General features: G+C 38.0%; 1 protein-coding gene across 1 annotated transcript in view; it reads left to right on the top strand.

Moving 5' to 3' along the window:
- Positions 1-25888, top strand: part of scube3 (signal peptide, CUB domain, EGF-like 3) — a 79233-nt gene extending 53345 nt beyond the window's left edge. Inside the window, exons 11-26 of the mRNA XM_056733620.1 lie at positions 3024-3140; positions 5235-5357; positions 13042-13158; positions 16664-16786; positions 16927-17043; positions 17122-17217; positions 17807-17923; positions 18150-18308; positions 18385-18588; positions 19422-19628; positions 19805-19972; positions 20819-20980; positions 21595-21792; positions 21872-22024; positions 22151-22230; positions 22460-25888. Coding sequence (XP_056589598.1) covers positions 3024-3140; positions 5235-5357; positions 13042-13158; positions 16664-16786; positions 16927-17043; positions 17122-17217; positions 17807-17923; positions 18150-18308; positions 18385-18588; positions 19422-19628; positions 19805-19972; positions 20819-20980; positions 21595-21792; positions 21872-22024; positions 22151-22230; positions 22460-22612 — 2294 coding nt within the window. The 3' untranslated portion in view covers positions 22613-25888. The remainder of the gene's footprint in view (positions 1-3023; positions 3141-5234; positions 5358-13041; positions 13159-16663; positions 16787-16926; positions 17044-17121; positions 17218-17806; positions 17924-18149; positions 18309-18384; positions 18589-19421; positions 19629-19804; positions 19973-20818; positions 20981-21594; positions 21793-21871; positions 22025-22150; positions 22231-22459) is intronic.
- Positions 25889-26742: the final 854 nt, after the last annotated feature.

Below are 26742 nucleotides of genomic sequence, written 5' to 3'. Positions count from 1 at the left end.
GTTGGCATACCAGATATTCTTTCTTTCAAATGCTTCATTAATAGGCTCTTCCTAAGGTACAGTCAACTCAATTATGGTGACTGTCTACTGGAGCTGGACCATAGAAACATGCCCGGCCGCAGATTGGTTCCATGGGGAAAGTAAGTCTTTAAGTAAGGTTTAAATCAACTTGCATTCCCAATCCCTGGCTACATTCAGCAGACCTAAATCTGGGGATAAGGGCTGGCCCGCTTTTTCTGCCCCTCCCAAATAAAGGGTTGCCATTTTAGCCAGTGTGCCTGGGCATTTTGGGGAATGGCATTTGCTGCCACTCTCTTGGTCTCTACTGCTGCTACCAAGCCCTTTAGTACTTGATTGTAGCGCCATGTGTATCTCCCCTGTGTCAAGCTCTTCTTACAACCCACAAGAATATGTTTAAGGTTTGCTGGAGCTGCACATATGTGGCAGACTGGATCCTGTCCACACCAAACATGCAGATTTGTTGGTGAGGGCAGCATATCATATGTAGCACTTATGATAAAGCTTAGCCTGTTTGTTTCTGTTTCTGTTTGTCCCACGATATCCCTATGAGGGCTGCGTTTGAATCTTCTACCTCTGTTGCTGGGTTCCATTTCCTCTCTGTCGCTAATGTTGGGGCAGCAACTCTTACACAGGATTCTTTGAGAGTCATCTCCAGCCTGATTTTGCTGCATTTACAGCAGGGAAAATAAGTATTTGACACATCAGCATTTCTATCAGTAAGGGGATTTCTAAGTGGGCTATTGACACAATTTTCAGCAGATGTAGCCATCAAGCCAAATATTGAATTCACACATGCTCTTTGGCAAACTTTAACCGAGCCTCAACATGCTTTTTGTTCTGCAATGGAGTCTTGCGTGATGAGCGTGCATGGATGCCATGGCGGTTCAGTGTATTGCTTATAGTTTTCTTTGAAACAACAGTACCTGCTGATGCAAGGCCCTCCTGAAGTTCTGCCCGAGTGGTTCTTGGCTGTTGGAGAACGCTCCTGATTATTCTTTGGACTCCTCGGACAGGGATCTTACGTGGAGCGCCCGATCGTGGCCGGTTTATGGTGAACTGATGCTCTTTCCATTTCCGGATAATTGCCCCCAATGTGCTCACAGGAACATTCAGCCTTATGGAAATGCGCCTATAACCATTCCCATCAAAATGCTTTTCAACGATAAGATTACGAAGATCTACAGCGAGTTCTTTGCTTTTACCCATCATGAGGTCTTTCCTGTGTGCCTCCTAGGTAATGAGAAGCCTTTATAGGCCATCAATTAGGAGTAAAGCAGCTGATATCAATTAGTACTGATAGGGGGCAGGGTTTCTCTCTCAATACTGACAGATTTCAGGTGATCTCCTGGCTTGCTATGCCATTTTGCACCTTGTTACCTTCATGTGTTCAATACTTATTTACACATATACGTATACGTACAGCCTTGCTAAGGCATCTTGGTAGCCCAAGCCATTTGCTCACTTGTGTACCCACCAATCTCTCCAAGTTCTTGGCGTGAGACACTGTGAGCTCATACATTTCAGCTTACCAAGTAGATCGGTATTGTTGATTTTCTTGAGTCCACTGACTGTCTCTTGCCTTAAATGTTCCATCTTTTCACCGACATTAAGGTCTGCGGTGTATTACGGTCCAAAGTTTTTGATGATCTTGTCCATGCAGTTGGTATGGGCTTGCCCTTTATACAGAACCTGTCTTTGGTAAGCCGGCCCCTGACGATAGAAATGCTGCAGAATCTACTGGATTTGATCTCCATTTGTTCCCAACTAACGTTCTCCTGGAGCTTATCCAGCAGACGCTCTGTGTGCTTTGGTTGTTTGTGACAAATATGACATTTCCCACGCCTTATATATGACAGGAGGAGAGGTAAGGAATATGAATAGAGGAATGGAGGTCTGAGGTTTCACTGGTTTCGTCTGAGCAGGCATCCTCTGTGTTATAGTGAGTGAGTGAATGCACATCCGATGTGCACTCAAAGTCAGAGTGCATCGTGGGTAAAAGGTAATGGATGAATGTAGGGAATGAACTGTTCTCTCAGAATTCAGGCAACAATACAATATAGCGGACACACGATAAATGCACTATATAGGAGATAGGCAGCGAATTCGGACTCAGCTGAAGTACTAGGAAATGCCTATTCTTACTGACTCCTTAGGTATTTTTATAATCTCAGAGCGATGACTGAGTATCTGATGCATAAAGCACACTTTTCTGGAAACACTTCAGCACGTTCGAAAGTCGTCTGATAGTTTGAATTTTACAGGATTTCTGGGGGACGTGAATGTCGGCCTTTAGCAGTCCACCTGGAAACAGTATGAAGACGTCTGATCGAAGAAGCAAGCTGTCATTTTTGTCCTATTGTGAAGCCCTAATAGTGAGCTGTAAATCGTTTTGTGGAGTGATTCACTTTAATATACAGAGTGGTATGTATGTGTGGCAGAGAGGGCGGGTCAGTATGTTAGATTGACCCCTTCAAGATTGAGTTTTAGGGTTATCTGTCAATGTTGTAGAGTTTGATGGAAAGTCAAATTGAACGTGCTCATAAATCAGTACATTTTCTATGTTCTCCTCAATAAAAAGATGCTATTTACATAGTTTTACGGCTAAATCGATTCCTTCCGAATGATAGAATTTACTCACACAAAAGCCAGTGTTTTTGTGTGTTTGATATCTCTCTCTCTCTCTCTCTCTCTTCAACAGCACCCGCTCCCTTTCCCACGACCACATTTACTTACTGTAGATAGAAACATAGATCTTTTGTAGTCTACTGTTTTATTGCTGTTTTGTTCTGCTCACACACAAACACGCTGAATGATTGACAGTGAAATTGCTTGGCAAACACTTTTTCCCCATTGACATTTCCTGTTGGATCAGTAAGCCTGGGCAGCCTGCATGTGTTGTGTTTAATGACTAACAGATCTGAGGTCGATACAGGAAAGTTTGATGTGGATTCATTCGTGTACGTCTGCAGTAAAACTGACTTCTGCCGTGTGTGTTTTTTCAGAGACGTGTGCGGTGAATAATGGCGGATGTGACAGCACGTGTCATGATGCTATCACTGGTGTGCGATGCAGCTGCCCGGTGGGCTTCACACTACAGCAAGACCGCAAGACCTGTAAAGGTAATAGTCAGATAAAGATATTTTCTATGACCTGACTCCACCCTTAAATCTCTCTCTCTCTCTAACAACTCTCTGCATTTTTACACTTTCAATGAAAACTATAACACTGTTCACACACATGTACACAATCACACAGTGATAAAGTATCACACTTCTAGCGCAAAGATAGTTAACTTCTGTTAGAAAATTAGTTTTAATGTGTGCGATCATTTTATTATTGGTCATTTCTTAATAATACTGGACTATTTAAAAAAATATATATCTGGAAGAATCAGTGACGTAGTTGGGTCCATGTTGGCATCATGAACGTTGTCATAGTAAAACATTATTATTAAGGAAGAGAAAAGCTCAGAATACTATAGAACACATTTCAAGTATTTTTTTTTGAAGAAATAATATCGGAAAAATGCTTAAATATATTATAAATCATACATCATACTATATAAATAATTTCATCATAACACCATAAATGCATTTTTGCATGTATATTAAAAATCTAGTACCTTGATTGATTGATACTTTATTCATCCGTTAAAGGAAAAACATCTATTGATCTGCTTACTTTTAAGCAAGTAAAATGTTATCATAAAAATATTAAAAACAACTAAAAACATACTTTTAATGTACTTCAAGGTAAAAATAGTACATTAATTTATGAAATGCAGTGAAAAGTATGATACATGCTTTATAATGTTGTAAAGTAAAACAGTCTGATAAGGACAGATACTAAAAATGTAATAAAGAATAATTAAGTTTCTTTCCACCTCTGGAACTTACCACATTTATTTGTGTTTTCCTGAAGAACTGAACTCATATGCTAGACATCTGGGTTGACATGCGGATGAGTAAATTATGAGAGAACTTTCATATTTTTGTGAACTATTCCTTTAAGTAAACGACAACCTGCTCCAACTCTGCCTTTTAAAAGCTCTCAACTATTTAAAACTAAAAAGTGTATGCTTTTGAATTCACAGATAAATTGTTTTTTTCATTGTAACCATGTTTCATTGTTATTTATAGACTTCAACCGTATCCTCAGAAAATAGTTCATGAGTTGAAATATAATTTAAACGTATACGCTTTAAGGAAACTGTTTTGAGATGTCTTTAGAATGAAAAATGATCACAATTGTGTTTGATTATACTTTACACAGTCTTTAGATGTAATCAGCCTCGAGTTTAATAAAAAAGAAATACTTGTGAAGACTTTTAGGTTCATGTGTCCGTCACTGTCTCTCCTCATGGCGACACGCTAACAAGAGCGATAAAAGAGTATTCAGTTTTATTAGTGCTGCTTAAACAGAAACAAAGTAAAACATCTCCAGACTGCTGGCATAAGAAAACACAAGAGAGAGAGATGGAGAGAGAGAGAAGTGGTGTTTTATTCTGTGTGTAATGCAGTGATTCTGTCCAGATGATACAGAGATGAACGGCTCATTTCCTCAGATGATTCGACTAATCAGAAACATCCACTTTAGCTCAATCAAAGCCAACTGAAAGCTGATGATACATTCATCCATTATTCCTAAAGAACAGAGCAGAGGAGACGTGGTGCTGAAGAACTTCCTCCTGTGTGAGCTGCGGGAGGTCTCTAACGTTCTCTGACCGCAGAAATGCCCTGATGTCACACATTTACTCCACATGTGTCCACTGAATAAACATTGTCTAACATCTCCTCTCCACTCGTCTAACATCTCTCATGTCTCATCTCCTCTCATGTCTCATCTCCTCTCATGTGCTCTTACGACTCATTTCTCTCGTCTCATTTCTCATCTTATTTTCTCATGTCCTCTTGTTTCATCGTCTCTCTTGTCGTATCTAGGCTCATCTTCTCCCCATTTTCTCCTCTTTTGAACTCTCCTCTCACTTCCGTCTCATCTTTTGTTCTCATCATGTCTTGGCTGTCTTTTCTCCTTTGACGACCATATCCTCATATCTGCTCTCAATGACACTGTTTATCTTTTTATTGTTGCATATTTACTATTCACTTATGGTCTGCATCACAGCAAGCCGACAGGAATGGTTCTAATCCATCACATGTGTCTTTGTTCATACTATCCAGTGTTCATAACAAACTCTCTTTCTCTTGTTACAGACATTGATGAATGTCGTATGAACAATGGGGGGTGCGACCATGTGTGCAGAAACACAGTGGGCAGCTTTGAGTGCAGCTGCAAGAAAGGATACAAACTTTTGACCAATGAGAGGACATGTCAAGGTAGGCCGGCCAATACATGACTGCCTATTTTTGGTTTGATCCAGTGATATTTTATGATGTTTTGCTCAGTAGACATCACATCTTTTAAGTGGAGCGACACAGGGCTTAACTCATATATACTGTCAAATAAATGAAAGAGAAAATAAAAATATAATTATTATTATAATTATTAAAGCAATATATATTTTTAAGATCAATATAAGTAACATATTTAGTTTCTACTTGATTTTTTTAAAGATTTGGTCTGTTAAGGTGGGGTCTACTCGGGTCACAGGGTCTCATTTATGGGGCAGGTTGAGACTTTAATTGACCGCTCGAGGATAGTAATGTTCTGTTTGGCCTGACGGTGCGGTAGCGCTCACTCAGCAGGGGCACAGAACTGTGTGACACACCGCTCCTGGCTACAGGACTGAGGATTAGAACCAGAGATCCCTCCAGAAGCTCCCAGCAGAGACCTCTTCTCTGTGGAACATATGGACCTTCGGGATTTCACCAAATAAACATGAAAGAATGGATGACAAATGAACAGAGAAAACTAATGCAAACTATTAAATCAGTAATAAATATCTTACAAAACATTACATTTATTTACCCGAACAGAAAAGTTGAATATGTGAATACAAGCTTTTTACCCCTTGCAACTAACTTTTCAGCACATAATTAACTAAATGATCAAAGTTCATTCACATCCTACTTTCTCTTGTGGTTCACTAAGCTTTGAAGGAATAGCTTTTCTCTTACATTCTGTTAAACGAATCAGTTCAGAGTCATGTGTTTGCGAGTCGTTCTGATAACAATGTGCGTTCATACTCACAAACTCGCTGTGTACAGTATAACGCTGATTCAACGAGTCAACTTCACAGCTAAAAACATTACAATGATGTACAGGACGTTCATTTAAGAAAGCTTTTCAATAAAATGAACGTAAGACACATGAACTGCAGTAACAAATGACAGTTTGTTTAATGCCTGCAGTGTTTTCTTTTCAAGACACTCGACATCAGTCGGAGGCGGCACTAAATGAAGAACAGTTTTTTAATTTCCCAGAAACCCTTCAGTCAAAGGATCTTTAAAGCTTTGTTTCTTTAAAACCTTTTATAGTCGATTGAACCTTTTTTCCATAAATTAGCTTATCCATATTGTTTACCATTAGTTTACCATTAATTCACTTTATTTTCTGCTGTTTTATTCAGTGTGTTGGATGTTAAAGGTGCAGTTTGTAAAAATTTTGCAGTAAAATATCCCAAAACCTCTAGTCTACTGTAATATATGTTGTTCAGCTGAGTACTTACAATATCTCAAATGTTTCCAACTACTTGTAAATCGTGGGAAAATCGCCATTCTAATCAGTGACACCGGGCTGTGCAGTCGCTTGTCAATGGCGTCATATCTGTGTTACCCTTTGTTACCGCCTTTCATTCCGTAGAAACCACATGACAACAGTGTCGTGAACAAATGCGGATGTAGAGTCTAGCGTCTAGCAAACCACTAGCTTCTTCGAACAGTCCTTATTTATGGACCACAATTATTCGCAACATTTATAAAGCTTTACCTCATCCGCTAACATGTTTTCTCGTTCCTTCCTGATTGATGGGTATCAGCGGTGGAGTTGAAAACAACAGATCCCATCATTCCATGCTCCTTCATAGGGTCATCAAGCTACATCGTTGTTGTTGTTTTGATCGTGCGCCAGTTTCTACAAACTGTACCTTTAGTACGTTTGCATATTCTTCATGCTATTTTAATACATTTAAACGTTTGATTTTGTAGACATTTTTAATACCTTAGCATGTTAAACAATTCTGTGTTGTGTAATCACTTGATGTTCAACGTAAATCTGACTTCCGGGGTTAAAGGATTCAATCTGGGGATATTTTATTGTGGCATTGATGTTCATTGATTTATTGAAACGCTGCATTGCTTCATGATGGTGTAACTCAAGTTATGAGTGCATTTAAACAGAGGTGGAGATGAAGTATTTTTACTCTCAAGTACATTTTAAAAATCTGTACTCTATGAGAGTCTTTTTACTTTACAAAAATTTGACTTCACTACATTACAAAGCATATATCATACTTTTTAACACAACATTTCATGAATAAATGTTGTTTTTTCCTTGTAATACTTAAGTACAAGCTCAAATCTAGTACTTTTACTTCACATCGTTTACTTGAGTATTTTTACTTAGGTGAAAAACATGCAAACATTTATTTATGAAATGTAGTGGAGTTAAAGTATGATATATGTTTCATAATGTAGTGAAGTGAAAACAGTACAGTATCGATACTGTAAAAGTACTGTCCACTTCTGCGTTTAAACACTCGTCTCTGGGCTGCTGGTTTACTGGGGTCCAGGGGTATATTAGGTTTATGAGATTGGAATAAGGTTTGGTCTAGAGAGCTTGGTGTTAATACAGAGGTTTACCACAGTGAATATTTAAGGTAATACTATCCCGCCAGGCTTCGCAAACACACTGAAAATGTCATGGGAATATTTCTAGAAAGGTTGTTCAGTAATGATCAATTAAGCATGAGTGCTTAAACGGGTTCTACACATTATAAAATTTGAGTTTAAAACAAAGCCTCAGTAATCCCAATCTACACATCATCAGACCTCCCTTCTGGGAACAGCACTGACCGCTGGTATCGGGGCTGTGTGAAGTGATCAGGGTATCTGAAGGGCAGCGTGGGGCAGATAGGGCATCTCATCGGGTATGTTAACAGATCCTAACCATTGTTGTGAGGAATGTCACACGAATGATAAAAACAATTGGTGACCTTTTTTCTCAATCTAAGTTTCTTTCAAAACCAAGTGAAACAGAAGTGTTTAGTGTTTGTAAAATTGTTTGGAATATACATTTAATGACCGATGGCCTTTATTAGTTTGGCAAGCATCCGTGTTGGCTGGGTATAGATTCTGATGATTCGATTCCGATTCACAAGCTCTTGATTCGATTCTGGATTCGAGTCAATGATTATAGATTTAATACAAATCCTATAGATATTTCTCAAAAAGATCAGTAAATATCAGATTACAATGTTGAATTAAAAAATGAAATGAAGAGCCACAAACCTGTACATTAAACTTTAAACACACTTGGGTATATTGAAACGGAATAGCTGATACCTTGATCATACAGTATCAGGTAATTTTTTTCATTGAATAGAATTATAAATATTTGGTTTAGTTAACGTAAAATTTCAGGTACAAATTATTCATTTTAACTTGATCAATTTAAGTAAACTTGAGTCATAAAAGTAAGAAATACTTTAATTATTTTAGTATTACAATTAAAGCGATATTTCAGAGGCAGCTTCCAAGCAGTAGAATGTGAGTGAATCGTGAGTGAACAGTTCTTTGATCGATGGATGCACTTTATGGAGCTTCAAAAAATGGCCCAAAATTATCTCCCATTCTACCGCTTGGAAGGAAATGATGATGGGGTATAATCAGACGCGATTTCTTTAAGACTGCAAGGAAGCTCAGCTTCCCCTATAATTGTCAAAAAATGAATGGTCAAATATATGTACTATTATGTTAACATTTTATTGACTAAAAATGAGTTAAACGCGTTCATCTCGAACGAAAACAATTTCGTTCAGAATCAGCTACTAAGGTCGGCTGACTCGATTTCCTTCTCATTCATTCCCGTAGCGTACAGTGCATTACTCTGTTGAAGCCCAGCGTCCATTGACTTCAATGGGGCTGCTTTAAACAGTTTTTTTCAATGCTTAGAAACAAGACGGTCATTGGATAATGCTGCGATTATGTCCCGCCCACGGACGCTCAGCGTCTCTGGGATGAATGGAGGAGTTGGCTGGCCTGGACTCCGAGCGTCTGCGTGATGATTGGAGGGTCTGTCATCTCTTTTTAATCCACGTTTATGTCCTAAAACGCTCGTTTTTTGGGATCGAACAGCTTATAAAAACGTATTTCTTGTTTTTTTTTAGCTTGTTTGCTATACACATTGTCACATATCAGCTTTTAGACATTTTTTTTTTTTTATAAATCATAAATGACAAGGAGGCGGCAGCTTCTGGCAATGCAAAGAGACGGTTGGTGTGGGCGTGGTCTTCAGATTATGACGCGTATCAAGAAGAAAGTCATATTCGGGCAGGATGCCTTGAGGGTGATTAAAACATGGGGAAATTTTGATATGCCTCTGATATCCCTTTAAGTTAAACTTACTTAATTGAATCAAGCCAACGAGTTGGCTCAATTCAATTAAGTAAAGTAAACAAATGAGTTTTTACAGTGCATGGGTTCTTACTGAATTTACCTGTAATACAGTATTTCTAAAAAAGAAAGTATATAAACAGTTTTTGAAACCGTTACAAGAGTAAATGATAACAGAGTTGACATTTTACACAATTTTGGGCCTCTATTAACTAACATCAAACGAGAAACCACTGGCATGTTAAAACAACAGAATTTATGCATTTTTATAGTTTTTTAAACAAAACGAGAGATTGACTGCAATATCACAGTAGCATTAATGACAAATGCTAATGGTTTGTTCTAAATATTTATACAAATAACAAAAAAAGCATGACATGCCTCACTGTCATGGTTCCACCTCTCCTTGTCAGGTATTTCTTGGTTTAGAGGTGGAATCATACAGAATCCTCTGTTTCATGTGGGGAGAGATATTTTTGACCCTTGCGGTCTTCCATACTCTCCTCAGGTCGCGTCATTGCCCAACCCTCCTGTTTCCTTGTTTGTGTTAATTACCTTCCCTATAAAGAGTCCTCATGTTTCTTTGTCTCGTTGCTCGTGCATTGTATGCAGTACCTGTTCATGTTCCTGTTTCCAGTCGTCTTACCTTGTTCCTGTTTCCCGTGTCTAAGTGAGTTTAGTCTAGTGTTTGTTACCAGTGTTTGTCTTATAGTTTAGTCAGTCAGTGTTCTTGTTTAAGTTTTATATATTCCTGTCCTGTTTTCCCCCTCGTGGGTTTTTGTTTTGCCTGTCTTGTTTTGTTGTGTTTATTTGTTAATAAACATCCCTGTCACATCTACCGTCCGTGTCTGCCTGCAATTGGGTTCTCACGCCATGTCTCACATTGAGAATCATGACACCTCACTGTTGTCCAGAGTGTCCTGCCAGAGGAAGTGACATCACTGGCTGCAGATCACATGAATGCTTTGGAGATTTTTATGCAAATTTTATAACAAAGGGTAACAGAGTAGAGCAGAAACTAGCGTAGGAGCTTTTGTTAAATACATATGAAGATTTTCATTACCGTTGTTAACAAACAAGCTAAATAGTTGCAAAACGCTTGTCAGAAGAAAAGATTCATTCGAAGAAAGTTGCATCTTCAGAGAGGAAATCAGAGCCCGTGTCTCGACGCAGAATAAACAGCGCCAGTGAGTGAAACATGTAAACAAAATATTTCCTCTATCTGAGTTGTAACAGAGTTTTGTGTTTTTCCCGGCTGTCATCGGTCTCATCCTTCAGCACCTCTCCGAGAGAGCAGCACGCATTCCTCCGTTGACTTGAGCTCTTTCTCAAGTGTGTTTAGGGGAAGCTCTTATCAGATGGCTGCTTTTCTTGAGGTGGGAGTCATAGATAAAGCCTCTATCTGCTCTATATAAACAGACCAGCTTTTATTTTCCTCTCACAATGCCATTGTTTCAAACTGAGAGATTAAGAGAAACCTGGATACTTAGGTCCACAGGGGTTAAGAAGTCAGAAATCCTCTGGCTTACACACACACTGTAAAATAATTCAGCAGTTTGCCAGAAATTTACTGTGGATTTACATTTATGTAATTTACTGGCAACAATTTGTTAAAAGAACATTAAACATTGAACAAGAGTCTTTTTCTTTGCAGAAAAAACTATAAAATAGCAGCCTCAAACAAAGCATTCGGGAAAAAAAGAAAACTGAAAAAGTTTGATGAGGATTTCTGCTACCCAAAATGCTTGCCTGAGGCTGTTATTTTATAGTTTTTTCCTGTAAAGCTAAAGACTTTTTAATGTTTAATATTCGTTTATCTTTCAACAAAACTATTGCCAATAATTTAGTTAAATATAAATCTATGGTAAGTTACTGGCAACTAGCTGCTTATCTACAGCAAAAATGTTTTACAGTCTGCCAAGACACAAGCAACACTGTTACTATTGCTCATACTTGATATTAAAAAGCTTTGTTCGGTTCTTCTAGAAATCAAGTGAAATGATGAACTTCTCCTTGACATGCTCCTTGAATGTTTTTGTCCTTGTGAAAAGTTGTGTTGTAGTCTCATAGATCTCTGCTGTCTCTTGAACGATGAACCTCTTCAATCCTGCACTCGAGGGAACTCAAGGTTCACGCTGCCTGACACACTGTACGGCTTGTGAATTTGTGGAACACCAAAAGGTTACCAGAAATGGATGCGCACAGCCGATGTTAAATGTCACGTTATAAAAATACTGGTTTTAACCCAGTCACTTTAAAGAAAAGTCATCCTTTACTCATTACACAATGTACCCTCATTTCATCCCAAACCTGTATATTTTCATGTTAATTTTATTTGATTATTAATTTCTCTACCTCATCAGTTTTATATATTGTGGGTGTTTTTTCAGCCTGCATTTTGCGCAGATTGTCCTTTATGTCTATTAACAAAATACCATAATAAAGATTAGATCGGCCCTTTAGGGATATTTGTAATCTGTAAGTATAGCTGGCGTGCTATTAGCATTTTAATTTTCCGGAAAACGTGACCTTTTCAAAACAATGTTCACCTCTGGAAAGCCTCCTCTGGTCTCACCTCGAGGACTGATGGCAGACCGCCGACTGCATGACAAACATTATTTCATTAGCCGCCGTCTTTATCTTTGCTTCTTGAATGTTGTCCTTTCCCAGAGAACGGATGCTTTACACACCTCTTGCAATCTTGGTTTGTTTCATTTATTATTTTTTTATCAGAAGAAATTGTTTTATCAAGTGGCTTTTTAAAGTCTAGACCGATAGATCTTATAAAAATAAATGTCTGGTGCACCTTCAAATTAAAGAAAGAAAAATAAGATGTTTACTTTAACACGCATCCGTTGTTTTATATATTTATCATATATATTTTGAACATTAGCAATAAAAAGCAATGAATGTATATATATTTTTGATCATGCATGACACTGAATATATTAAATGACTCCAGATAATTTGCTATGTTGTGCAATAATGATTTTTGAAAGATTTGTTTTGCATTATTGTTGTAATCATTTAGAATAAATGCAATATGCAAATGTATTGTTGTGCAATGTAAATATGCATTGTTTTCTCCTATATATATATATATATATATATATATATATATATATATGTGTGTGTGTTTATTTTGAGGTGAAGCCTGACATTTATAGACCTAACGTCTAGAGACTCCAGAGATCATCTCTGAAGTGTCTTAGGTTACGACACGTTCTGTAATAGACAGACGGTGAGCGTTTAGGAGTAAATCATTTCCATATGTTGTGAAAATTGCAATGCCTCGACTTTAACCAGAAAACATGTGTTAGTAAAGAGCAGAAGCTTTGATAACAAGACATAATTGTGGATCACATTGGAATGATTAACGGCAAATGAAAAAAAATATTCACAAAAGCGTTAAAACTATTTCTATAAAAATCATTATTTGAATGACTGTAATTGTTATATTTATGTGAACAGTTGAATAAAGTGCTTCTCTCGCTCTCTGTTTTTGTAGATATCGACGAGTGCTCGTTCGACAGGGCCTGCGACCACACCTGCGTGAACTCACCCGGAAGTTTCCAGTGCTACTGTCACAAAGGTCACGTCCTCTACGGCGTGGCTCATTGTGGAGGTAACAGATGCATCATGGGATCGGTTTTATTTTGAAACAACGTATGTCTCTTGTTAGGGGCTTCTGGAGAGTTGTGTTACTGTGTTATGAGGACAATATTTTAGTCACCCTTTCCTGTGCAGCAATAAAAACTAACAGAAAACGTATGTGAGAGAATCACCCTCCTTTGACTTTAGTTTACTTGTTAGGGTCCACTTTGGCAACCACATCCATTGAAAACTGAGACCCTCTCATATAAATGTCCTTCCGTCTCCCCTTCGCAGAATCATGACGGCACCCATTAAACAAAGCTTAGTCAACTTTCTTTGACAGACGTAAAGAAATGATGCTGTGGGTGTTGTGCTTATAGACTCTATACATATCCTAGATGTAGTATCATTTGAATGAGATTTGGACATGAGTGTTTTTATGGCTGGTTATCGTAGGGTAGGTTGCCAGGTCTTCATGATGAAGGTTTTGGCTATGTGTGTCCTGTATACATCACACCATTGTGTTGGGGTCCATAAATTATGAATGTGTTTCTCTCTTCATCTGTCAGAGCTGTTAGATAACACCCAGATTTATGGACCTTTCTCTTCATTCCAAAGAGTGGGTGCCAGTTTCTCATAGAAGGCTTATCTTCAGGGAAATAAATGTTGGGACCGGAGAGTCTGAATTGACTTAGAGAGTTCGTAATCGATCACTTGCACTATTGTTTTCTGTTTTTGAAAAATGCATAAGTTGACATGAGCGCAACATCAGCCCTATTGTTCCTGGTCTTTATGTGAGTCATCGGTGAAAGTTATTCAAAATCAGTTTTATTTACAATAACATTTATTTCTTTAAGCAGATGTTTTTATCCACAGGGATTTTTAATGGGAGAGCATTTAACATTGTGTCAAAAGAAATAACTTCAAAGTCATGTTTACAAGTAGGATCACAGCTGAAGTGACACTTTCCAAATTAAACTTGTAAATTATTACATTATTTGAATAAAAACATTTAAATGAACTATGTATCTTTTATTAACTTAATTCAATTTTATTTATATAGCCCCTTTACAATTTTCATTGTTGCAAAGCATCTTTAAATACATTTAAATAATTAGTACATAATAATAATAAAAGATAAAGACATTATATAAAAGTAAATGGAAAATAAAATACATTAAATTAAATTAAATAATATACCTTTATATGTAATATGCTATTATATGAAAATAAATATTATACTTTTATTAAATAAAGTTATTTACTTAAAATAATATCATTATAGTTTTGTTTTCAGTTTTATTGTCCTAGCTTTTGGGTATTTTTAGTAATTTTAGTTCATCTTTTTTCCTATTTCTTTGTCAATTTGTTGTTTGAATTATAAATAATTTTTAGCAGTTGAAGTGATATTTTTTGTTTACTTTTTATTTATTTTCATCTAATACTTTAAGTGCCTCAACCAAAGCTTATTACTGTGTATTGCTATGGCAAAATGTCAAATTTTCGTTTAGGCTTTTCCAATAATACCGAAATTATGTTTGATTTCATTGAACAGTTTGAAACTACTGTTTGAAACAATCACACACACACACGCACACACAGAGTGTTGACGTGTTTTTTTCATCATGATCCTGGGCCTGTCTGTACAAGACAAAAACAACGGCGATCATTTTTTTGTAGGGGAAAACATAGTTTCATATTTGCACTTAATGCAAACCCTGTGTGATTCTCAGATAACCCCAGACTGACTCCACTACTACAAAACTTGCCCACAAACAGACTTTATGTATGTGTTTTATATGTGTGGATTTGGCTTGTGCAGTAATCACTTCTCTGCAGACACATGGAACGGTTCTAGATTATAGGGAACCGGGACCCTCAGTCTGTCAGTGGTGAAGGTTGAACATGTCCTGGAGGCTCGGTGCTCTGGAGCTACAGGAGGTTAACAGATGTGTCAATCTAAAAGTCACCTCCGCACTCTCTCACTCGCTCCGTAGATTAACGGAGGAAATGTGGAAGTCAAAGGTTCCGTCTGGAGCCGGTTCAGATCTGATGGAGAACAAGAGAAAGACAAAGATAGGAAAAACCAGACTAGCCCAGCAAGTGATCGCTTTATCCCTTAAAGAAACACACAAAGACGCTCGTCTCACATTTACTCTGTACAGAAAACCAATTTGTTGAAAGGGTTCTTCTCTTTTAGTTTGTTCCTTTCAGTCATGCATCCAGTGTCTCTCTCTTTGTCTCATTTTGATCTGGTTTTGTTTGTTTGTCTGTGACAAACTCACTGTAACAAGGTTCAATAATGAAGGAAGAAAGGAGGCGGGGTCGGCGTGGCTGAGAAACAAGAGATACTTTTATTTTATAGTCCACTTCCGGGTATTCAACTTCCGGGTTTCAAATGTTCACTTCATATATTCCTCTCTCGTAGAGTAAGATCCTTTTCATGTAATCCTGGAGTCCACTCCTCGAGGCTTCTCCGTCTGTGAGTTTCTCAGCCGTCTCTCTCTCCATTCTCTCTTCCTCCTTCGTGCCTTAAATGCGTCTCCTCGCCAATTACTAGAACGAGAAGCAGGTGATTTCACTATAGCGTTGATCTGCTTACTCACCGTCATTCTCCCGACACGCCCTCTCTCCGCAGACCGTGTTAAGCCACGCCCCCCTTGCCACACTCACTAAGCTTAAGAAGTCATTTCCGTCTATATGTTAACCTTTAATCTCTGAGACGGTCTAAATGTTGACATAAATGTTGACAAAATGCAAATTAGTGCAAATAAAGCGTTTGCAGACTGTTTGGTTCCCTGAGCTTACAACCCATTGACTTTATAATATCTTTAGTCATGACCTGCTTAATATCAAAGCACCGTTGAATCATTACAGTCTCACAGCGACATTGTTTTCTGAACGTCTATCATCATCTCATTGTTTATGTGATATTAATCAGAGCTCTGCTGTCTCATATCGGAGAACATCAGAAAATCCCAAACCAGAGAACACATGTTCAATAGATCTGAATAAAGAGAGCTGCATGTGTTCAGAACAGAACACTTTCTTCTTAAAGTAATTGTTCATGCAATCATCTGCCATACCACATTTAAGACGTCCTTTCTTCAGTCGAACTAAAACAAACATCATCAAATAAGACGACACGTCATTTAAAATATGAATCTGGTTCTCGGATGTCTTGTGTCATAGGCCTATTTAAGAGACACGAAAGAACAAATACGATTTTGAGTTTTTAATGTGTTGCAGTGCTTGAGTTTAGCATTTGGATGTGCTTGTGTTGGTTTCAGTTGTGCTAAATAATATGAGTTATCCTTTTTCTCTCACAACTATATGACGGTGACTTTTATTTATGATAATGGAAATATTTGAATCAAAATTTACAAAAGTACATCTGTTGGTATTTTATCATAAGCATCACTTTAGAAATGGAAGGTCAATTCAAGTCCATTGCATTGTGGGTCTGTACGTTTCACTGTATATGGTCTTTTAAAACGGATCAATAAACAACTTTTGTCGGTTGTTGTGTTTCACAGATATCGATGAGTGCAGCATCAATCGAGGCGGATGCAAATTTGGATGTTTGAACACCCTGGGCAGTTACGAGTGCACGTGTCCTCCAGGATACAAACTGCACTGGAATAAAAAAGACTGCGTCGGTATGTAGACAACACTGCCACCTCGAGGTCATTCACACGCCCCTACAACCTTAATGAAAACAGACTTTATTTAAACACATTGATGCATGAATATGAGATGAAGTGTAAATTACATGTCACGTGTGTTTTTCCTCATACAGAGGTGGTGAAGTGTCCGTCCAGTCTTCTGTCCTCTAAAGCCACCCTCACCTGCAGTAAGACAGGAAAGAAAGAGAGCTGCTCTCTCACCTGTGCATCCAAAGCACATTACCTGGCAGGTACATATTCATCATACCCCAACACAAATCTGTGTATTTAATTCTGCCATGAACTATTTTCATGTTCTCTTCAAACAGAGTCGGACAGCAGTTATTCTGTGAGTTGTGGGATACCCCTTCCGAGGGGAAAATCACAGAGCCGTTTCAACACAAGCACCGCTCACAGCTGCGTAGGTAAGATACGTGTGGATTTGGGAAAATTTGCTGAGAAATCTTTGAGATCTTCAATAATTGATTGCAGAGCTCAGTTTGAGACATTTGTGAGATGTCGGACTCTTTGTCTCAGATTCAGAAGTTTCATTTGCCGTCCATTTAATCTCATGCAGTACAATATAACTGAGAAATATTGGATAGTTCTGTGATTAAATTTGCCTCTTACGCAATAAAGTGAACTCATGTTATGTTTAGTTCGAGCTCTTGTGTTTTGTGTTTAGCATTGATCAGCACCTCCCGTCATTGCATGTTTGTTTAGAGACGCTTCAGGTTTAGATTCTCTATTTGTGGAACGTTCTGGAAGCCGATGAGACGTTCTCCAGACCATCTGCAGCTCATGATTTTGAGAAACATCACAGCTGTGCTATTACATTTGGATGTATCAGTCCGTGCGCTTGATGTTTGTTTTTCATGTCAGACTTGTTTCATTTACCTCGTTAGTATTGCTGTCACTGTGCACTAGAATCTCAGATCCCTGTTCAGAATGAACCTAATGCATATTGATATTTTCTTCATGAATGCGTGTCGATGTCTCTGCGTTTGTTTGTAGAGACTCAGGCTCCTCCCGTGAAACAGACGGCGTCCTTCCGGATCAAGAACGCCAAATGTCACCTGCACCCGAAGCACAAGGGGAGGGCGGAGGACAACAGCAGACAGATCGGGCCAGGTCAGAGGTCATAGGGGCCTGGAAATCAAGGCTACCATGTCATTTTGATGGTCCCTGTTGTGGAATAAGGTCGTGGAGAGAAAGCACTGTTATTGGGGGGTTGACTTCTACACGGACAGTAAAGGACATGTTAAAAATTCAAAGTGTCAAGCAAGATGCTGTGTACTTTGTATTACTTCAAAAGTCTTGAAAGGTCAAATCTAATCATTGCAAACCTCCTTCGCAGGCGGTCAGCCGTGCGTCAACTGCCTTGTCTCGTTTGTTAACCTGAAGTGCGACTCTTCAAAGAAGGCCAAAGGTCGGCGAGCGCGTAACCCGTCGAGCAAAGAGATCACACGGATCACCCTGGAGCTGGAGGCCGAAGTGAAGCCGGGAGACGCCACGGGTGAGACGGACATCTGCGATACAAGGTTTTTAAAGCTGAAGGTGTTTCTCATGTCGGTCGTGATGTTGTTCTGCAGGGAACTGTAATATGATGTGTCAAAGACAGCGTATGGAACAGCAGATGAAGTCGTACATCAAAGCACTAAAGAAGTCTATTAACCAGGAGCGTTTTCTCATCCGGGTGGCGGGGTTGGAGTATGAGGTGGCGCAGAAGCTCTCTCAGTCAGCGTCCAAGCAGGAGAACTGCGGACCGGGTCGAGAGAAGGACAGCGGCCGCTGTGGTAAGTGGGTCAAGAACCCGCATAGATTTATGAGGATCGTTGAAGATTTAAATGGGACATATTAACAAAACTCCTGCTTATAACTCTTTCCCTGCTTTTTTATTTTAAGTTGCATGATAATTTTGATATTTTTCACAAAACGTACATGATCCCCAAACAGTGTTTTGTTGAATGAATATGTGAATATTTAATACACTTGAATAAAACAAGTGCATTTAGAGTTTCTTTAGAAAAGTCAAACAAAAAGATGAGAAAATTGTGTTTTGGACGAAGACTTCATCCAGATCAAATTCAGAACAATGTTCAAAACAGAGCATTTGTTGATTTTGGTTTTTAGATGCGTTACTTTTTCAAAAGATGTGTTACAGCGCCCCCTACCGAAAACGTAGAAAAACAAAAACATTGCAGTGAAGCATGTCATAAATAAGGATAAAATGTCTTGAATTTGGACAAAATGTTCTGAATGGTAAATGTATCTAATCTAATTTAATAGTCAGTGTACATAAATAAAATGGTCTGAAGTTTATGTTTAAGTTATATGAAATTGCTTGAATTAAAATATATATATATAAACACCCTTTTCCAGGACGAATTTGAATTAAGGCTGTCCCAAATCAGGTTTCCATAATTTTTTACGCCTTGGTAACTAAAATCAGACATCTTGAAAGTTAAGTGCATATGTTAAAAACAGTAAAGATATAGGAATCACAAGCATAACAAATTCCTATGTTGTGGTAAAACCATTAATGTATAAATTGTCACTTTTGAGTGTAAAAATGTAACAACCTTTATGTAGTTTACACATTTTATTTCCTCTGAAATGTGTTGTGGAGAGTTTGTTTCCTCACTGCTGCCCCCTGCTGGCTGCTCTCACTTAGTCAGATGTTTGCCTGGGTCATACTACCACGGTGAACAGGAGCGATGCGTTCAGTGCCCACCTGGAACTTTCCAAGAGCGTGATGGTCAGCTGGCCTGTGACCTTTGCCCTGGAGGAGACCGGCACGGTCCAGCAGGAGCTCGTAACATCACGTCATGTGCAGGTAACCAAACCAAACTTTTATAATAAGAACGTTTTTAACCGTTGGCATTGTGATTTGTTTTAATTAAACCAATTAATAGTGATGAATGTAAAATATGTTATTAGTTATAATTTGAAGGTTTAAATCTCAACATATGTGAAAGGCTGTTCATTTAAAAGGGGATGTCATGTTGATAGGTCAGTGTCCTCCTGGATATTTCTCCAGTGATGGCTTTAAGCCCTGTCAGTTATGCCCGCTGGGCTCGTACCAGCCTGACCCCGGACGAACTCTCTGCTTCCCGTGTGGAGGAGGACTCGGTACCAAACGAGAGGGTGCCAGCTCCTTCAATGACTGTGAGGTCAAAGGTCAGACATTTTTACACTCTTCACGATACTAGAAGAACTGTTGCAGGAGTTCATTCTCTGTTGTACATTTCTTTCTGCATTTTGCAGAAGCTTTTATCCAAAGCGACTTAGATTACATAATCCTATACATTTGTTTCTAATTATGTGAAATCCCTGGGATCGAACCCATGACCTTGGCGTTGTTAGCTCTATGCTCTAACCACTGAGCCACAGGAAAGCTTTTTTCCCAAATTTCATTTGTTGTGTTTGGATTTCAAGAACAAAGGGGCAGAAGTTTGCTTTTGATCTGTTATACTGACAGTCCAGCACTGAATGTCTGACTCACAGAGCTGTTTCAAACACACTGAACTTTACAGAGACGGCATTTTGTGATGAGACCACCAGATCTGGACGACTGAAGCCTGTGAAGTCTTAAAATCAAACCATCTGTGTGCGAGATCTTCATCATGCAAAAATCCGTCTCATGCTTGTTGCATGACAGAGAACGACATCAGTTTACCATTTTTTGTGGCATCGAATCTTAAAAAAACTAACTTGTAAACCAGATGGTTCATAAGAAGAAGAATATTCAGCTTTGTTTTAATTTATTTTTGAGCAAACAGAAAATCTGTCTACAAACATTTCCAGCCATTCTTTTAGTGTGTTTTGTACAGTTTATTGCAAATAGACACTTTTCACACATGTTCTCTCTTTTAAATGATGATTTTTAACGCAGAACGTTTCTTTAGTAAGGTTCTGGGTCAAAGGAGAGAATATACAGTACAGTTTGTAGCATGTAAAAGTCATTATGTTTATAGAAAGTCCCTATACCACATGGAAACCAAATATGTGTGTTTGTGTGTGTAGTGTTGTGTTCTCCAGGTCATTATTACAACACTTCAGTTCATCGTTGTATCCGCTGTCCTCGTGGAACGTATCAGGCCGAGTTCAGACAGAATTACTGTATCTCCTGTCCTGGAAACACAACCACAGACTTCGACGGTGCTATCAGCGTCTCCCAATGCAAGAGTGAGTTCACTTCCGTGTCTGTAATCACTCTTCGTGAATAGAATGACAAATTAAAACTGACATCGATGACGGATATTTTTAGAGGCTCTGAAATGATTTTTTTCAAAGACAAGAAAAACTTGCTAAATAATATGATGTATGAGACACAATATGATGAAGTCTGTGAAATCAAATTGAACAAAATAACACAAAATTATTTAAAACCGGAAAAATTAACAAAAAATAACACACATTTCTTATTCATTATGAAAAAACATGATTCTATCTGCTATCTGCATCGACCTTAAACTTGTGCAATAAGTATTCAAATCTGATATATTATATAAAAATGTTGACTCTGAATCTATTCAAATGTAGCTTCTCCAAACGATTTTAGCATTGTAGTCAAGCATTGTAGGCTGCTCATGTTTTGAGATTAAAAAAATGAATTTTTGCACAAGATGGCACTCGCAGCCTTTCTGACACTCAAGTCACTCGCTTGTTTTTATGCACTTTTTCAAGTGGATTATAATCAATAAAAACCTGATGAGGCAAAACTATAAAGAGTGTTTTCTTTTCAGTCCTGGAGACGTGCAAATAAATTCCCTCAAAGTGTTGGTTTGTTGTTTGTTCAGATCGTGAGTGCGGCGGTGAAATCGGCGAGTTCATCGGATACATCGAGTCTCCCAACTATCCTGGAAACTACCCAGCCAACGTGGAGTGCAACTGGACCATAAGCCCTCCGCACAAACGCAAGATTCTAATCGTGGTTCCTGAAATCTTTCTGCCGTCCGAGGACGAGTGTGGAGATGTTTTAGTCATGAGGAAGAACTGTGAGTGCTTATTGACATCTGACTTGATGTCGGTCTGACGTTTGTAAATGGATAATTGATTTGGATGTTGTTCTCACAGGGTCGGCGACCTCCATCACCACGTATGAGACATGTCAGACGTACGAGAGGCCCATCGCATTCACGGCTCGGTCGCGTCGTCTCTGGATTAACTTTAAATCAAATGATGTCAACAGCGCTCGAGGGTTCCAGATTCCATACGTCACATATGACGGTATATCATCATGTCATTCATCATCAGACAGTCCCATACTGATCATTTACATACAGTATACGTCACCCATCGCCATGAGAAGTTCATTTTTTTTATTCTTGCCGGTTGTGTGCTTTCTGTCTCTAGAGGATTATGAGCAGCTCGTTGAAGATATCGTAAGAGACGGACGACTTTATGCTTCTGAAAACCATCAAGAAATACTTAAGGTCAGTTGTGACTCGTGAGGGGTGAGACTTACACGTTTCCATGATGCTTTTAATTTGCATCCATTCTAGTCGAATGTGTACGTTATTGTGTTTTCTTGGAAAAGCCATTTAAGGTATTTTTTAGATGCTCAGATTCAGCACAAGCTCTTTCAGCAGCTTTGGTTCGCATACACAAGTACATTTTTCGTTTTATTCTCACGATGTTTTTCTCCTTTTTGTTTCCGATCAGGATAAAAAACTCATTAAAACTCTTTTCGATGTGCTGGCTCACCCAAACAACTACTACAAGTACTCCCCTCGAGACTCCACGGAGATGCTGCCGCGCTCCTTCATACGCCTCATCCACAGCAAAGTCTCCGCCTTCCTGCGTCCGTACAAATAGTCCAAAAGCTTCGCCCACTCCTCCAATCACCTGACCACGACTCGACGGGATCTTACACACACACACACACACACACAAACTCCACACCCAACGACATCACACTATGCAGATGCTAAACGTTACGCTTCACTTTACCTTATTTCTTTCCTCATCTCAGCGGGGAAAACATCTTACGTGTAGTCTGTAAAAATGTATTGTAAAAAGACTGCGGTCACACTCCGTGCCGTCTCGATGTTTTTGTTCGATTGTATGAATGTCCCGTTGAGAACCCTGTGCGAGTTTAAACTCACGTCACAGAAACGATGCGTTGTACAGACAGAAGAAAGTTAAAGCATGTCAAAATGTTTTACTTGTGGAACTGAAGCAAGCGGTGACCGTGCTTTCAAAACAAGCGTTTCCAGCTCATCTGAATAAATGTACAATCTTCTGTATATCTGTAGTTTTAATGTGCTCTTGATTCATATCAAGCATTTCACATTTATATTTGAGCTCCTAGAGCGTTCATGTAATCTCTAAAGGTCACGCTGTTAAAACAGTAACGTACTGTCTGTTCAGATTGTATTATTTTCAGGCGCATATTCGTCCTAATATTCGCGTTAATTTAACAAGAAAGATGTGTGTTATTGAAAAGGCTCGGGTGATGAAAAGGTCGCTTGGTGTTTAAAGCATTGGACACTCGGTTCTGTGCGAGACAGAAATTGTATTCGTTATTTTTCTTTTGCAGGACATGCAATTGCTGCTTGTTTTAAATCGTCACTTTAAACCTTCTGTTTGAATGATATTCAGAATTTTTTCCCTGCAGAGAAGAGCAGTTAGGGGCCGAACCCATTCAACGTGAACCACTGATCAATGCAAACAGGGGGTTAACACGGATGGGAGTCAATAAACAGTATCAGTACACATTTCAGTCCTGTAGCGGATGAAACGACAGTGTTTTGAGGTTGATTTGCACATAACTTTAACCATCCAAAGCAAAGCGGCCCACAGTGATGTTTGCTTTTAAGTGCCTGACGTAAAACATTTTCAGGAGAAAGCCTGTGGATGTGGACATTTGAGAAGTTTGGGTAAATTGTTCCTTAAACAAATACTATTAAGAAAAATTCAACTTTGGATCGGTCAGTTCAAACCCAATTCTAAGTGTAACCGAAGACAGAAAAGGAAACATCACAACGGTTGTTTGTCATCTCTCTCTTTTGTTTATTGTAAATATAAAATAAACTAATTGGAATCTAAGTGTTAAGTTCAAAGTTCTTCGACCTTGTATTTAGTTTGCTATGTGTATCCGCCCTGCCAAATGTCGACACAAGTCTATCTATAAATCCATCAGAGAGGATGTGTTTGAACCTTTTAAGACCTGAAAATGCTCAGCATGAGAATTAATGGTGTCGATCAAAATGCTCCAGATGTGGTCAAGTGTGTTTATTTGAAAGACCTCTCTTTCCAAAGATGGTAAAAGCATACAAAGAGGTCCCAGTCTGTAAAAGTGCAGTGACTTCCAAAACAAAAGTCAAATGAGAGTTTCACAAATTTTGAAATAAGAAGAATGTGATGTCCTGTATTTAAAAAGAATGTTTTAATGGAACAGTGATTGACGATATTGGCATTTTGTACATTTGACATCTATTACAAGGGTCACTAATATAAATGTTTAACTGTATAAATATAATAGTGTAGAAAGAAAGATGAAAAACAGAAATCAAAGCAAACGTAAGTCAGAAACGGGTTGGACAGAACGGTCGAACTCAAGTTTCTCCCTCAATGTAAACATTCTGCAGCACTACGGGATTGAAATCTCTGTATTGGTCATAATATGTGAAATTGCCACGACTGTCATGAAATAAAAGGTTTGTGGCAAAGTAGTCAATGTTTGCTTCTTTTGAATGTTCACTAAAGAAATGTCATTAGCAGTCTGTGACTGCGGCTTTATTTTTATAATTTCCCCTAGTCTTTGCTCTACCAAACCCATTTCAAACAACTTTAAATGTATCGCTTTTCTGTTATTATTCTTTGTTCTTGTTTTGTTTGTTTTCTTCATTTTCTTTTTCCTTCGTTTTCATCTAGAGTTTTTTTTGCCACAATGTTTTATGGAATGGGAAACGGTATTTGCACTTGAAATTTGTTTATGCTCATGTAAAAGTGTCTGGATTTTGTATTGTCTTTTGAAATGAAAGAAATTGGTGTTCTTAAAATGGCCTAGCTTGTTTTCTTAATTCATACAGAATAAACAAGAAAACAGCAAAGCATTCTATCAAAACTCAATGTTGTATTACTTACTGTAAACGTTGCGAATTCATTATTTTATAGTAATATTAGGTTGTGTTCAAATCTGAAGAAAATAAACGTCCATTTAATTATTTATTTTAAATCTACCAGTCTTTCATGTAACCTTTCCACAGGTGTCCCAGAGAGAACTTTAAAGGTCTGTTTATTTCACCTTTTATTCAGAGAGGTTTATCTGTCAATCTGTTTTTAAAGTAGAAGTTTTGCTTGGAAATTAGTTTGGATCCTAATCTGCGTCTTGAATCATAATCTTAATGGAATTAAATTGATTATAGAAATATGGCCAAATGGGCAATGACACTTATTTGCTGTTATATACCAGGAATGAAGGCAAAAAGCTATAATTAATACTTCTGTTAAAGTAAAAAAAAAATTGCATTTTTATGACGACTTGCATACTTCTTTATTTAATATGGAATTAAAAATGTAACCCTCACATATACTGACATTTGCATTTGTGCACTTTGGAAGGGGGACATTCAGAGACTTGTTCCACTCACTTCTCTTTATTGTTACTGTGGTTTAACTCTGCCCATCCATTTCAACCCTGCTTAAAGCATAGAAACCATCACATAAATTATAATGAATTTAATGGTTATAATGTGAATTTTATTTGTTATCATAGAATTACTATAATGGTCTTTACGGCTAATGGGTTGGTGGGATGTAATGTGGTGGATGGGAACAAACAGAGCACCATTAAATCCTGCTAAAATAAGACCCAAAACATACTTGTACATTAGAAATGGTTTTAATGGTACTAGTGCTGGAAACCAGTAGCATTTGTATTATTGTTTTTTTAACTGGCAGCGTCTCAAACCAGTAATAAATGTGGTGAGCCAACAACAATCTGTACCGGTGGCTGGACGACAAAAATCTTCACATCAGTGTTATATTTACGGGTTCCGTGGGTTACGGGCGAAAAATTGTTCTGTACTAATGTAAGATAACACTAAAACTATTATGGGATCATAAAATAATCTTAGATTGTCCCTTATTTGCTAACACTTGTATTTATTATAATCTCCACAAGGAAAGGTCCAGCTGCTGGATGAAAATGGCCAACACAACCAAGAAAAACAAATGTTTGGTGAAACACAACACTACAGGACTGCTGTGTATACTGAAGGGTATGAAACTTGAATGAGAACTGTGTGGTTCTGAGACCAGGTGATGGCATCATGTTGAAATGTTTTTAATAAAAAATGACTGTATGTTAATGTTTTATATCGTTCTTTCATGTATGTATTTTTTCATATTGAACATATGTATATTATACATTAGTCTTGTAGGCCCACCTACTGTAACTGAGCCTGCTTTCACCCAGCTACCATCACCTTAAGTAGATTTTCCTTTCTTGCGACATTCATTTTGCTTACAGATGAACAAATTAAGAGAATCGTCTTGAAGCTTAATGATGTAATGTTGTGATTTTTGCATAGCTATTTCGGCACACCATTAGTTGTGTTTTATCATTGAGTGAATGTGTATTGAACATTTTTAAAAGCATTGTTTTATTTATTAAGTTGCATACCGCTTACTTATTTATTTTTATAGTTTTTGTTGTATGCTGATTATCTTCATCTTCTAATGTGACACAGAAAGGAAGTCCTTTGTGTTTGACCACCGAGTAATGTCACTTCCTCATCCGGCTCTCTCACATCAACCAGAAAGAGTCAGGTATAACTTGACGGATCTACATCACATAGGAAGTTCATAGAGGGCGTAATGGATAAGACTTAGTTATTTCAACCCATTTCACTATTCCAGAACTCGATAGGCTGAGAGGAACACATTCCAACACCATCACAAGTTATTAATACAATAAAAATATATATTTTTTAATTGAT

The sequence above is a fragment of the Triplophysa dalaica genome, chromosome 20, assembly GCF_015846415.1.
Source record: "Triplophysa dalaica isolate WHDGS20190420 chromosome 20, ASM1584641v1, whole genome shotgun sequence".
NCBI lineage: Eukaryota > Metazoa > Chordata > Actinopteri > Cypriniformes > Nemacheilidae > Triplophysa > Triplophysa dalaica.
This window is presented reverse-complemented; position numbering and strand designations above follow the sequence as displayed.